This window comes from Pectinophora gossypiella, chromosome 4, assembly GCF_024362695.1.
Source record: "Pectinophora gossypiella chromosome 4, ilPecGoss1.1, whole genome shotgun sequence".
Taxonomy (NCBI): Eukaryota; Metazoa; Arthropoda; class Insecta; order Lepidoptera; family Gelechiidae; genus Pectinophora; species Pectinophora gossypiella.
In genome coordinates, this window is record NC_065407.1 from 1,403,707 (window position 1) to 1,417,698 (window position 13,992).

General features: G+C 38.3%; 2 protein-coding genes across 2 annotated transcripts in view; both read left to right on the top strand.

Annotated features, from left to right (window-relative positions):
* LOC126366202 (uncharacterized) overlaps positions 1–13,992 on the top strand; it is a 261,987-nt gene that overhangs the window by 12,300 nt on the left and 235,695 nt on the right. The gene's annotated exons all lie outside the window — the stretch shown is intronic.
* On the top strand, positions 111–13,950 carry LOC126366283 (branched-chain-amino-acid aminotransferase, cytosolic). The gene is made up of 8 exons (XM_050009362.1): positions 111–472; positions 1,055–1,225; positions 3,052–3,261; positions 4,366–4,596; positions 7,494–7,677; positions 8,373–8,495; positions 10,933–11,087; positions 12,478–13,950. Exons 1-8 carry the CDS (start codon positions 452–454, stop codon positions 12,664–12,666), a joined length of 1,284 nt encoding a protein of 427 aa, XP_049865319.1. The 5' UTR covers positions 111–451; the 3' UTR covers positions 12,667–13,950.

Sequence of the window (13,992 nt, forward strand, 5' to 3'; positions counted from 1 at the left end):
TAAATTGGTGTCGTTGTGCGTAAATAAGCTTATTCGCCAGCCGTATTAACATATGGATATATTGTGTTGGTGACCTGGTACAGGCACCGCGACCCCAGGAGCTGCGCAGTGTCCCACCTCTCTTCGCTGGCACGCTCGTGCGCACATTGTTCCTCCAAATAAATAACACTTCATGCGTAATCTTATTTTGATTAAGATTCTCTGCGTTATCAAATAATATTTTATAATTAGTCGTCATACATAGGTCACAATCTTATCTCCTTCTCTTTAATAAATGTTTGTGCTCGGGGTTCAGTGAAGTCAGTCAACGTGGAGCAACGAACAAATGTACTAATTTGAAGAGTGAAAACGAATTTAAATTTAACGATCGAAGAAAAGTGATAGATACGCAAAAAGTGATAGTTTTCCGTGATTTCAAGTGCATTACCTTTTTATTTTTTTGTGATTTAAAATGCCTCTTCGTCGGAGCAAGGTGAGAATTTATTTAGATTTTTAATAAAGTGATTATTAATAAGGAAAAAAGTACTTTTTGAATGATTTTTTGCCTATTAAAATGAATACTCTGCTTATATCTTCCTTTTGTTTGACGTAATGTGAGTAGTATACTACTGTATTTTTTTTAATTTATTGCATAAAATTATTGTCCCGAAACATGCGCATGCGCGTGATAAATGTTCCATTTTTTACATTTTATTGATAAGTAATTCATTTTATTTTGTCTTTGTTTTTGTATTTCATTGCAAGTGAGTCATTGTTGGATGAATAATTAGGGATCCGTTTCATAATGGTAAAAATAAACTTATGGCGCGGCCCTGTCTGCCTGTTTATCACAGATGAAAGATGAGGTTCCCAATTCGGTTTTTTATGTGATGATTTTTAATATCCTTTGCACTCCTTTCATATTAAGTATAAATCTGTATTTTCTGTATTTGTGCAATAAAGTATATATTTACTTGCTGATGTAACATAAAATAAGCTCACGACTATATACCAATTGGGGTAGTCAATGGTAGTCAGAGGTCATCATAAGATGAACTAAAATGAATTCTTGTAGGTTTTAGTGAAATGGATCTTCGAGAACCAGCACAAGCTGCAGACGGTGCGCTGGTGCAGCTCGTCGCTGCGCTACAAGGAGCTGGAGGAGGCGGCGCACGCGCTGCCCGAGGCCCCGCCCGCCGCCGCGCCCGCCGCCCGCCCCGACATCACGCCTGAACTTTCCTTCAAGGTAACATCACATAAGCTATACAAACATAACATACACTATACAAATACAAATTCTCTTTATTGTACACATCATAATAAACAATTGAACATACACAAAAATGGTTAAGAATAGAGGACAGTAAAGACTATACAAACAAACGCAAGATTACAGTACAATTAGTGGGCTCATTTGCGCTACAGAACCCCCTGTGAGCCTTTCACAACTGCCTTTTAGTAACCGCTGGTAAAGAACGCTCAAGAGGAAAACTCCTACATTAATTAGAACGACAGATTGTTTTTACTTCGATAGTAACCTCGTAAATAAAACTTGAACCTTTATCTTGTTTGTGTCTGCATACGCATCGACGCTTGAGAATTTTATTCTAAGCACCAAGTGCAAAGTTGTATAGTGATATACAGGGTGTTAGTGACATCGTCCCGAATACTGAGGTGGGAAGATTCAATATTCAGACCGTCTCCTTCTATCGTGTAGGTTGTGAGGTGGAGTACCAACCCCGTCAACCCTGGTGTCAGGGTAACTATTGAGCCGCCAAAGGCCCCTGACATGGCTTATGTAACGACTACTTACTTACACACTACTAATTCAGACCGTGATAATCATCTTTCAGTGGAACTTTCCGTCGCAAAATTAATGCTTTTTGTTTTTTTAAATTATGTTCAATTATGATGCAAAAGATAAATTGAGATGAAGATAAATTATGTGCAAAAGTATAGACTTTTGCAAGAAAAAGTCCACTTTATATTAACTCAGAATCATGAGCTAAATCATCCCTCTCAGTATTCGTTACGATGTTACTCCCACACCCTGTATTTCGTGGACTACATTCAAACAAACATACATTCATTTTCTACATTCATTTTAATTTACTTTATTTTTAAATACTTAAGTACCCTTAATTTTATTGTATAAGTTATGTACGCCGTAATTGTCATATATATTAGTCACAGTACCGTAACCTTATAAATGTTTAAAATGTTTTAATATATGTGATGTGGTTGTGCTTTATAAATAAATAAATAAACAAATTCCCTCATTCAGAGCTTATCGCTATCGGCCAACTAGGGTCGATTAATTCTTTCAAATATAATCCTCTCTAACAACGCCCTGTACGCGGACACCTTCAGGCCTGTTGTCTTAAATTTTGTACCGGGTTAGAGCCCCCATTTATCCGCCCAAGTAGTTAATGCCAAATGCGGGATATCTACAATAAAAAAATAAATTGCTGCTAAGAAAACCGCTAACACTGTGACTTTAACCACCTACTTTTCATTTCCTTAAGTTTACAGCCTGAGATAGCTAACACACATAAAATAGAAATTGATTATTATAAAAGGACACAAAAACAAGACAATAACATCACTTAAAATTTTCACAAAACATTTATAAAATAGCTTTTATGAAATTTCAAGCTCGCAAAATGACGCATCAAATCTGAGCATATTATTCTTGTAGAAAATGCACATGCTCGGCACAGCGGCGCGCGCATGCAACCGGACACGTGACTTGCGTCAGCGCACTTGTTTACTTGTATATCTGACGTTATGACAGTTACAGAGCATCTATGCTGGACTGGAGCGAATAACAAGCACAGAACACATTCAGCTGCTTGTTTGCCCATGTCGAAAAATCCTAGAAGGATTGTGTCCTTTCCAACATGATGGACAATCGTTATGGGCGATAAGCCGATCCCTTGTCACCATAAGGATCATCACATCTAACTTAGGACTTTGTATCAACAGTGGATGCAAGTTGTCTCTGGTCTTTTGTGCCTTGTCCCCCCCCACCATAAGGAATTTCGGGAGTTTATGTATGTATGACGGTTTCAGCACGAAGACCTGCAAGTGCGGCTCGCGGCGCCCTACCAGCTGCAAGCCAAGCCTGAGGCCCAGGACCTCGGCTTTGGCAAATACTTCACTGATCACATGCTCAAAATCCCGTTCCACAAACAACTCGGCGGCTGGCAGAAACCAGAAATCCTTCCTTTCGAGAACCTTAGCTTGCACCCCGCGGCCAAAGCTCTGCACTACGCGATACAAGTAAGTGCCTGTCCTTATTTCTATATAAAATATTTTTTTTTATTATTAGACGATGCCACCGACCACCGAACCGAGGACCGGAAACGGTAGAGCAAAATGGACTCAACAGTGTGATGATGCGGGGTGATTGATGAAGAGACGATGCCACAGCACTTTTCCGTCTCTGGGCAAGGGTTCTACTTTATACCCCGTAGATCTAGGTACCTATAACTCAGCCACCATCTCACTCCGGCCCATTGAAGTAAGAGGCACCTACCCCCGCGGTAAGGACGCGCCGAACTGTAATTGTCAATTGCCCCAGTAGACGGCAGAGAAGATGACTCTGTCCCCCCTGGGGCCGGGTTAATGGTCTTGTATGAATCCAAAACCAAAGGCCAACACGAAGGGCAACAATACTATAACATCAAAAAAATAAATCTTAAGATTTTGGTCGAAATAATCATGTAATAGCGGTGGTGGATGTCCTCAATAAATGGACCTCATTCAGTACAAGCCAAGCCGCAGTGTGACCCACGACTGGTATATGACGTCAATAGTTCTAGAAATTTTGATCTCTTGTTTTGTTGATCTCAATGAAGTGCGTGCGGCCGTGCTCGTTATCTTCCAGTTGAATGTAAATATATTATGTTGTTGTTATCTCTCCATTTGGATCTTTTGTTTGGTAACGCATTTCACTAAGAAATATTCACATTACATTGAGTGGAATAATTTCCGCCAGTAATTAAACAGAAACTTTGTAAAAAAAAGTTATTATTTTTGTAGATATGAATGCAAAATTTGCACTGGCACTGGGCCCGCGTGATAGTTTAAGGCCCGATCTCCCTATCCATCCATAGGGAAGGCCCGTGCCCCAGCAGTGGGGACGTTAATGGGCTCATGATGATGACGTATGCAAAATTACTAAATTGTATACCAATACTTAATAATTTGTTTTATTAAAGAACGTTTAGGGCCTTGTACCGAGGTTTTTCTTGCAGCTTCTTTGTGCGGCTATACAGATTGTGAGAAGCTGCAGTAAAAAATGACGATTCGAAGTGCCACTATGTTACAAACTGAATAAACTTTTTAGTGGAATCATTTGTAATCATTTGAATTGTTTTGCAGTTGTTCGAAGGCCTGAAGGCTTATCGGGGAGCAGACGATAAGATCCGGTTGTTCCGGCCGGATTTAAACATGGAGCGTATGAACCTCGCCGCGCAGCGGTCAGGGCTGCCAACGTTCGACAGCGAGGAGCTTATCAAGTGCATCTGCCGGCTGGTGCAGATCGACCAGGAGTGGGTACCACATTCTGAAACCTCCACACTCTATATACGACCCACCCTTATAGCCACTGAGGTAAGTCCAACAAAATTTAAATTTGGATGAGAGTGGAAGAAGGATTATAGATGTAAGGCCGGTTTAAAACCATTTAAACCAATCCGTATAAAACCGAAATAAAAAAAAGGGAGGGATATAACGGAGTACCTATAAACTGTGTAAAGAATTTTTGAATGTGTAATATACTGTTATTGATAAAATAATATACTTAGCGTGTTTAGTTCTAGTTGGTCCGTCGTGGGTACTTTTTATGGATATTCTATAAACCCGTGGTCTCTAACCCAATGGGAAATAAGCGTGAATGTGTCATCTACTTATCACTACGTTGACCTATGATTAGGATATATAACGATTAAACACAATGGTAATCAATAAAATCGAAACTGAAAAATGCAAATTAATGAAATAAGGAATATATAAATAAGGAAACAACGCTTACGTAATATAAGAAGAATAAATAAGTTTATTTTTGATTAGTTATGTGTACACCAATACCGTGCGATTAAGATGGGAATCTATTATTATTCTTAATCAAATCAAATATACTTTATTGCACACAAACAAAACACACCAACATCGTGTGTCAATATTAGTGGACCACGGAAGAACTAAATAGGTGGGCTTCGGGAGAGAAGGGACAAAATTCTTATTAACTCAATCTGTATCCACCCACTGTAGGTATAGGCCTCCTCTCTTTCACGTCATCCTTTCCGGTCCTGTGCAAGTCTCATCCATTGCTTTCCGGCATACCTCACAATGTCATCCACATAACACAAATTGATATTAACGTATAACCGATCTTAATAAATTTAAATTAACTATACCTAAAGTTGACAAATAGGCGTGATCTTATGCACGTATGTATAACTTTGAACTCTGCATGTTATCGGGTTACATAAAACTAAACTAAACAACACGATTATCGCCTTTACATCCCTGGTAGATAAGTCATTGCCTTTTAATTTTAAACAAATAATAACATGTGATGTAGGTACGGTCACGAGCATTAATATGTATACACTTTGGTACCATGTGACATTAACTTTTTTGACAAATTGAACTGTAAGTCTCACTAAATGTCAAATATGTTAGTGCGACACAGTCCTAAAGTGGGTACATTATATTGCTCATGACTGTACACCAAGTTGTTTGTGTTGCAAATGTTTTAATTCCGTACCGAATCTTGATTATTTTTTCATACATTGTTTGAGGTTTACTCGGTTATTATCATAATTGAAACACATAATACCGGGTTCTTACCGCGTTATGATCAGGGATATGAAACTCCCGGCGACTGATAAAATTGGAGTGGAGTAGGTAGATCCATAATTCTCGACCTACTCCACTCCAATTTCATGTCGTCCCGTGATCATGGCACTTGCAACAATGTTGAAATATCGGGAGTCTTCTGATTAAAAATGCGTTAAGAACACGGTATTATTTTTTAAAAAATTTCATGTTTACGTCGGAATCAGTGCGTGGGAGGTGGATACGATAAGAATGTTGTTATCTCCGCCCCACCTGCTTCTAAGTAAATCGTACCACTGCACTGATATGATAAAAATTTAAATCAATTACTTAGATATCATAAAACGTATATCTCTCGAGATAATACTTAAATGTTCTGGTTTGATAATTAATTATCTATTTGCCAAAATTATTCATTCACTATGTGGCATATAAAAGTCAGACCTTTTTTATATATTTTAAGATAAAAAGTTCAAAGACACAAAACTTATCGTTGACAGATAAGAAAAGGAGATTGAGATACTTTTAATTAGCTAAACGAATGTGTCTGTCACGCTCACGCTAGTTCCATCTGATGCGAATAACTTTGTGTAACACACTTATATAATTTATCTTAATTAATCGTTTAAAAATTATAATAAAACGATATTAAACTTATTATAAAAACGTAGGGAAGCGCACCCACTTAAATAAAAATGTAGTCAAGTAAAACTATAGTATAGAATAGTTTTATTTGCATATTTGTGTAATATATTAAATTAAAACGCCGGTGAAATCTCGAAAAAATTTATTGGATACAGAAACAATATTTATAGAAAAACATTGTAGATATACCACAAAGATGTTGTTACAATTACATAAACAGCCTATATACGTCCCACTGCTGGGCACAGGCCTCCCCTCAATCAACCGGAGGAAGTATGGAGCATACTCCACCACGCTGCTCCAATGCGGGTTGGTGGAGGATATCACTAGTGTTTCTCCTCTTTTTCTTTTTCTCCTCTCTCATTCTCCTGAAATGTATCAAAGTATCACTCTTATTTTATGTATGTCTATTGAGAGTTCTGTAAAGAGATCACGGCTTCGATTTCGTAGTAGAGATTGTAACCATCCTAGGACTTCGTATTAAAACCAGTGGCGGCCCTAGAAAAATATTTAGGTCGTGCGAGACCTCATAAATACACCCTCAGCCCCTTAAAATACATTTTTCGATTAGTTTACGGCCACTGAAATTTACCTATTTAAATCTTTTAACCCGATGAAGTTAGTTTGCGGCCAGGGTAAACAAATCTTGGTTGAATTTGCATATCACTTTGTGATCCTTAGTTTGGTTATAGGACATTACAGGCTGATCACCTGATTGTCCGAAAGAACGATGCAACGGCTTCGGAAGGCACGTTAAGCCGTTGGTCCTGGTTACTACTTACTGTTGTAAGTTAGTAGTGGTTACATGAGCCATGTAAGACCTTTGGCGGCTCAATAGTAACCCTGATACCAGGGTTGATGGGGTTGGTAATCCACCTCAGAACCCACACGATAGAAGAAGACCATTGTAATGTTTATTAAACAAGCCCTTGATTTCTTGTAGCTCCACCTACTCTGACATAAATCGGTCTGATTTATATATGGATTTATGTATGTGATACTAACACGTCCCCCCCCTGCAGCCAACCTTCGGCATCATGGCTCCTGAGACAGCGTTGCTGTTCGTCATCCTAAGTCCAGTGAGTGCGTACTACAAGACGAGTACGGACGGCGCCGTGTCGATTTACGCAGACCCCAATGTGGTGCGCGCCTTCCCCGGCGGTGTTGGCAATAGGAAAGTCGGCTCTAACTACGGCCCTACGATTGGTGAGTTGGCAGATCTTCAATTAATATACAGTGTTAGTGACATCGTAACGAAAACTTTGAGGAACTATTCAGGCAGGAGTTAATATCAAGTGGAATTTTCCGTCGCAAAAAACACAAACATTTTCATGAATTTCTTGGAAATTCGGCTTGATATCAATTCAGAATCATGGTCCGAATCATCCCCGTCAGTATTTGTTATGGTGTGACTAACACCCATACGCAATTGTATGGCTACCTGTACATACTTGTACACTAACACCCTGTATTAGGCTCACAAAACAGTTTGCCATTACGACACTAAAAATAGGTACAAAATAATTGTTTTGAACTACGCCTTGACTACAGATGGCCCAGTGGTGGAGCGTTTTAATATTTTGTTATATATGTGACAAATAATAGTAATTAAACATTAGTCAGTAATTCGCTTAATTTTCAATAATAAAATTTACGTGCTTGGAATGTTGGAAATACCAATTTAATGGTAACACTTACGTCATCTATGGGCTAGCAATGGCGGCTTGTTATAGGATTGAGCATACCTGGACTTCTTATATCATGAGTATTGTAAAGTACTTATTTATACAAAACAAAATGAATTGGCATGTTTAAATGTCTCAGCGGATTCGGTAATCACTGTATTAAAATGACGTAATTTAAATTCGCGTTGCGTTGGTTAATTAGTTTTTTTTTCGCAGAGGCCACGGCGCGAGCGGCGAAACTAGGTCATCATCAAGTGTTGTGGCTCTTCGGACCCAACCACGAGCTGACCGAGGTCGGCGCTATGAACATCTTCATGGTCTATATCAACGAACATGGAGGTAAGGATATCTTCTCTCTTCTTCTTAGCATAAGCCCACAACTATATACTCATTGAGGTAGTCATAGGTACATCCATCATAAGATGAACTAAGTACCCATACCTCATTGGGCTTTCTGTTAGACCACCGTTAGGTGGTGAGCCGTATCGCTGTCTATAATGGTCGAAACAACTGTGTTAGTAAAAACTGTACTTAAGATGAATCTCATCGTCTAATCTTCTCTTCTTCTATATCATAAAAGCAGAAAGTAACAACACTGACTGATTGATTAATGTCTAGCCAGTGGGTAGAAGCATGAAACTTAGCACAAAAAAAGGACGTAAGGAAGCTCTTAGAAATTTGTATGAAGTCTACGCGGACTAAGTCGCGGGCGGATAGATAGTTAAATATATTTTTACTATCTTTCCAGTTGCAACTTCGGTTATATCGCGTTGTATCTCGTAAATCGGTCCATCGATTTAGGCGTAAAATGGTAGCAGACAAACAGTTTCGTAAGAGGACCCGTCGCAAGGATGCCTTTTAAAATACAAAAACCATTGGCGTCAATTCGGGCAACCACCAATTTAATTTGATAGGACTAAAAAAAATACAGTATATATAGGAAATCGTACAGCGCCACCCGCGTCGTTGCGGCTGCCTCGGTTCTGTAGCGCCTCGGGCATGTTCGCTGAAGCTCGCGTCGGCTGCTTTTACACGACTATGAGGAAGCGATGCCTGTCTCTGGTGCGAAGGGTGCCCTTCCGGTTCAATTGGACCACTCTCCCAATTCGCCAAGTTTCTCAATTGGACAAATGATCAATTCTATGTCCTAATTCGACAACTTTCCATTTCGACAACTTCTCAACTTGCGGGGCAGCGGCCACGCCGCCCTGGCGATGATAAGTGCGCGACTCGACTGCCCGTATTTACAAAGATGTTGCGACTTGAATGTCATAGCATCTAATATTGGATAAGGCTACTAACATCTAGAATAAGCCTAACACATATGAGTCATGTTTCTAGAAATAAATAAATTAAATAAAGCTCCAACTCTTTCTTGCACGTTTTGTTAGTGAAGAACGGCACTAATTTAAGAGCTGTCCAACAAAAATTGGGTTAAGTTTGTGTCCGCTCGAATAGGCTCCATTGTTTATACGATTATTATAACAATATTGACAAACCTCTTACATAAGTAAGCTTCCTCGTGTTTATATAATTATTTACATTGTTTTTACACAGCTAGGCCTACACGTGTAAACTTTATTATGCCATCAAAATATAAAAGTAAACAGCTGGTTATATACAACAGTAAGCAGTGTAAGTGAACACAAATCAGTGTTTATTTAGTAGAAGGAAACGCAAGCCATGCGTTTTCGCCGTGACATTTTTAATCGGTTGGGTCGTGTACTGGGTTCAATATAAATTATGTAATTCTGATTACTAAATAAAGACAGATCTAAAACTAACGAAAAACATTTTCTTTTTTCTATTTAACTTATTTATGGATTTTAATCAAGAAAGACGTAATGAGTCCTATATTTTATCAGGTTTTTTTATTACGTCACAGCGTGCTTTTTCATATAATTTCCTTAGTAATTTCGTGTTTTGACGTTTAGTAAAAAGTACCTGATTTAACTAGTTGGAAAGTAGCATATTATCTGTAATTGGTGCGATGCGGTTATAAACTAGTTATAGTGTAAGCGTCCGATATTGTTCCGTTATCTCTATTGACGTTCTGACCCTATGACCGGTAAATTCTCGTCTCATATCTGAGGCAACATTTGGGGTCACTCACATAAGGATAACGATTTTTCTAGACTTATTTTCTTTGTGCAAAGTATAACGCAATCGTTTATGCTTTTTAGTCAGATGTTACGGGGTTTTACGTTTTAAGTTCTTCGAATTAATTACAATGTTTAATTAAGTTATTTTGGTATATTTTGTAACGGGTCTAAAAATAGTTCCATGCATTACTTACAATGGATATAGCTGTCAATTATTCCATTGTAAGTTATTTAATGTTATTTTAGTTATGTTATTTAATGTCCATTAAGTTATATATAAAATATATTAAATAATTATATTAATTAAATTACAACGGTAAAAAAGCAACCTCCGTAGTCTTAGTGGTTAGGACATTGTCAAAATTACTTTGTGAAACTATCCTTTGTTTGGTAAGGCATCATGGCTGAGATTCATCACCTGTTTATCAGAAAAAGCAAGACAATTTAGTGTTTTGGAGGGCATATTAAGCCGTTGGTGCAGGTTATTAGTCGTAAAAAGCACCACCAACCTGCAGAGGAGCATCGTCGTGGATTATGTTCATACCCCCTCTAGTTGATTGAGCGGAGGTCCTGTGCCCACCAGTGGGACGTATAGACTATTTGGACCTGGTTCCAGATCGCAACTGAGTACATGTCAATTGAAAGCAACTAATCTATTTCCAACTTGGTTCCAGACAAGCAACTAAGTACGCCGCCATTGAACGGTCTGATCCTGCCGGGGGTCACGCGCCGGTCGATCATGGAACTTGCGCAGGAGTGGGAGGACGTCACCGTAAAAGAAGAAGTCATTACAATGGACCGCGTTGTCGAGCTCAACAAACAAGGACGGGTGAGTTGCGTCTTTGTTCGACTGGAAGCGAATATATAGTTATGTTATAGTGGAAAGTTATGTTTTAAAACCATATCATGCATGTATAAAATTAAATAAAAAAAAACCTACTTTATCTTGGAACTTAAACGCACTGCCGGTTTTACGCGGAAAAAACACTCTTTTCGCGCGCTGGATAGGTAAACACGTAGCGTTCAGCTGTGACTGAGACTTTATGTCCTTTCTTATACGGGTAATAGAGTGATTAACTTTTGCCATACCGATCGTAAGATTTGTGCCCTGTTTATCAAAACTTACACGCCCTGTATTACAAGAATGTGTTTTTCAAAACTACACATAAAACTGTAAATAACATGTTACAAGTGTCAATATTTATTTCACAAGTATATTTTACAATCCCTCTATTTTTTTTTTGATAAACGTAATTTACACTTAATTGTGAGTAACTTGTAGCTTGTGAACGTGTAGACTTGTAACTTTTGATAAACACGGCATTGGTATCATAAGTTGCAAGTTGTAATGCAATTTCTTGCGGCCCTGCCAACTTCATTAGAGGTTACAGGCCTGAGTTTATGTAGGAATACTAATGGGCATATTAATGCTTCTTATTAATAACTTACGATAAAGATATCATTTTGATTGATAATAATTCGTACAAGCCACATTCGCTTTTTGTTACATAATTCTCATTAAAAATAATGACGAATGAAAAAAAAATAGGTAGGCGACTAGGTCAAATATAAGTTAAAATATAATATATAATACAATATAATAAAATGTTAATCTAGAAATATAATTGTGTGCATTTTCATACACATTCCATAATAATAATTTCGTGTTTTGACGTTTTAGTAAAAAGTAACTGATTTGCCTATTGACGGTTTGATGACAGATAAAAATAAATAAATAAAATAAATAATGTTCTTTTAAACGTCAAAATTATACATTCTATAGGATTTGTATAAACTAATGGTTAAACGTCCAATTATTTGTTCTTCTTCTTCTATTGTGTAGGTTGTGAGGTAGAATACCAACTTCATCAACCCTGGTGTTAGGGTTATTATTGAGCCGCCAAAGGCCCCTGACATGGCTCATGTAACGATTACTCACTTACATCAGTAAATAGTAACTGGGACCAACGGCTTAACGTGCCTTCCGAAGCACGACAATTATTTGTTACACGCGGTCAAATACAACTTTATTCTAATAAAATAAGCTCACGACTATATGGGTTAGTCAGAGATACATCCGTCGCAAGCTGAACTAAGTTATTCGTTACTCTAACAATTCAGATCAATGCGATATCGAATCGCACTATGATGAAGATGTCCGTTAGCTAGTAGTCAGTGTTGTCATGTAGCGCATTTCTAACGTGTGAATATTGTTTTAGTTGTTGGAGATGTTCGGCGCGGGCACTGCGGTGGTGATCAGCCCCATCAGCAGGATAGGCTTCCTCGACCAGAACATCAACATCCCCACCATGAAGCAGCCGCAGCCGCTCTACCAGAGGGTCAAGGACACTTTACTCGCCATTCAGTACGGACATATAGAACACCCCTTCTCCAAACTCATATCATAGTGCCAGGCCCCACGCCTAAAGACTATAGTGACATAAGTGATAAATATAACATAAGCTCACGACTATATTTCCAAATTGGGCTAGTCAGAGGTACATAGTAACTTTTTTTAACGGGTCGATACACGAGAATGGAGACTGCTACACTGAAAAGAGCCTGGTTATTAATGTTCAATAAGGTAAAAAACTATTTTACATATCGATCCTTTAAAAATAGTTAACTATGTATAAAGTGCGTGAATCTTTGAGTGACTAGTCAGAGGTACGTCCATAGTATGATGAACGAAGTACCGATGCATCACCGAGCTTTTTATTAGACCAACGTGATAGGCAACATAAGTGATTGACAGTGATAAACTTCCATGGACACTAGGTGCCGAGGGATGCTATCTTAATGGTGCCTTATCGAGAATGTTTACATTACTTTCAGTATGAAAAAGAGTTTTGTGTGAACAGCAAATTAGGTATTTAAATGATAAAGACGATAACAGTCAAGGTTAATGTGTAACTTTGAATAAATATCGTTTGTGACGTATAGCGAATTTTATGCGAAAATGGAATTTCTGCTCGTATTATTCCAAATACTCGAGACTTTTAATTTATAATCTATTTAAATTTTATCTGAAATGCGAGCAAGTATCGAGGTTGTATATACTCGTGTTAACTGTACAGAATAGAATAAATTTTGATAGCGAATGTGATACTAAATTATGAAAAGCGTTAGCAAGTTTACTCTGACATTTATCAAGATTTTGTCATTGCCATAGTAACATCTGATTAATAATAATATACCTGAGATGTTGTATAACAGCCTCCGTGGTCTAGTGGTTAGAGCGTTAGGCTAACGATCTGGAGGTCCGGGTTCGATTCCCGATGGGGACATTGTCGAAATCACTTTGTGAGACTGTCCTTTGTTTGGTAAGGACTTTTCAGGCTTGAATCACCTGATTGTCCGAAAAAGTAAGTTGATTCCGTGCTTCGGAGGGCACGTTAAGCCGTTGGTTCCGGCTATTAGCCGTAAAAACACCTCCACCAACCCGCAGTGGAGCAGCGTGGTGGAGTATGCTCCATACCTCCTCCGGTTGATTGAGGGGAGGCCTGTGCCCAGCAGTGGGACGTATATAGGCAGTTTGTTATGTTATGTTGTATAGCGTACCCTTTATCAGGTAATGAGATGATAAGGCAGGGAGTAAACTTGCTGGTCCTTTGGAGCGTGTTGTTTTCTAGTCTAAGAATCTGTATGAACTGTATAATATTTATAAATACACTTAAATTTATTTACTTCCCTACTTTCGTTTTCTTTTCACCTTACTTTCTTTCATCTACAAA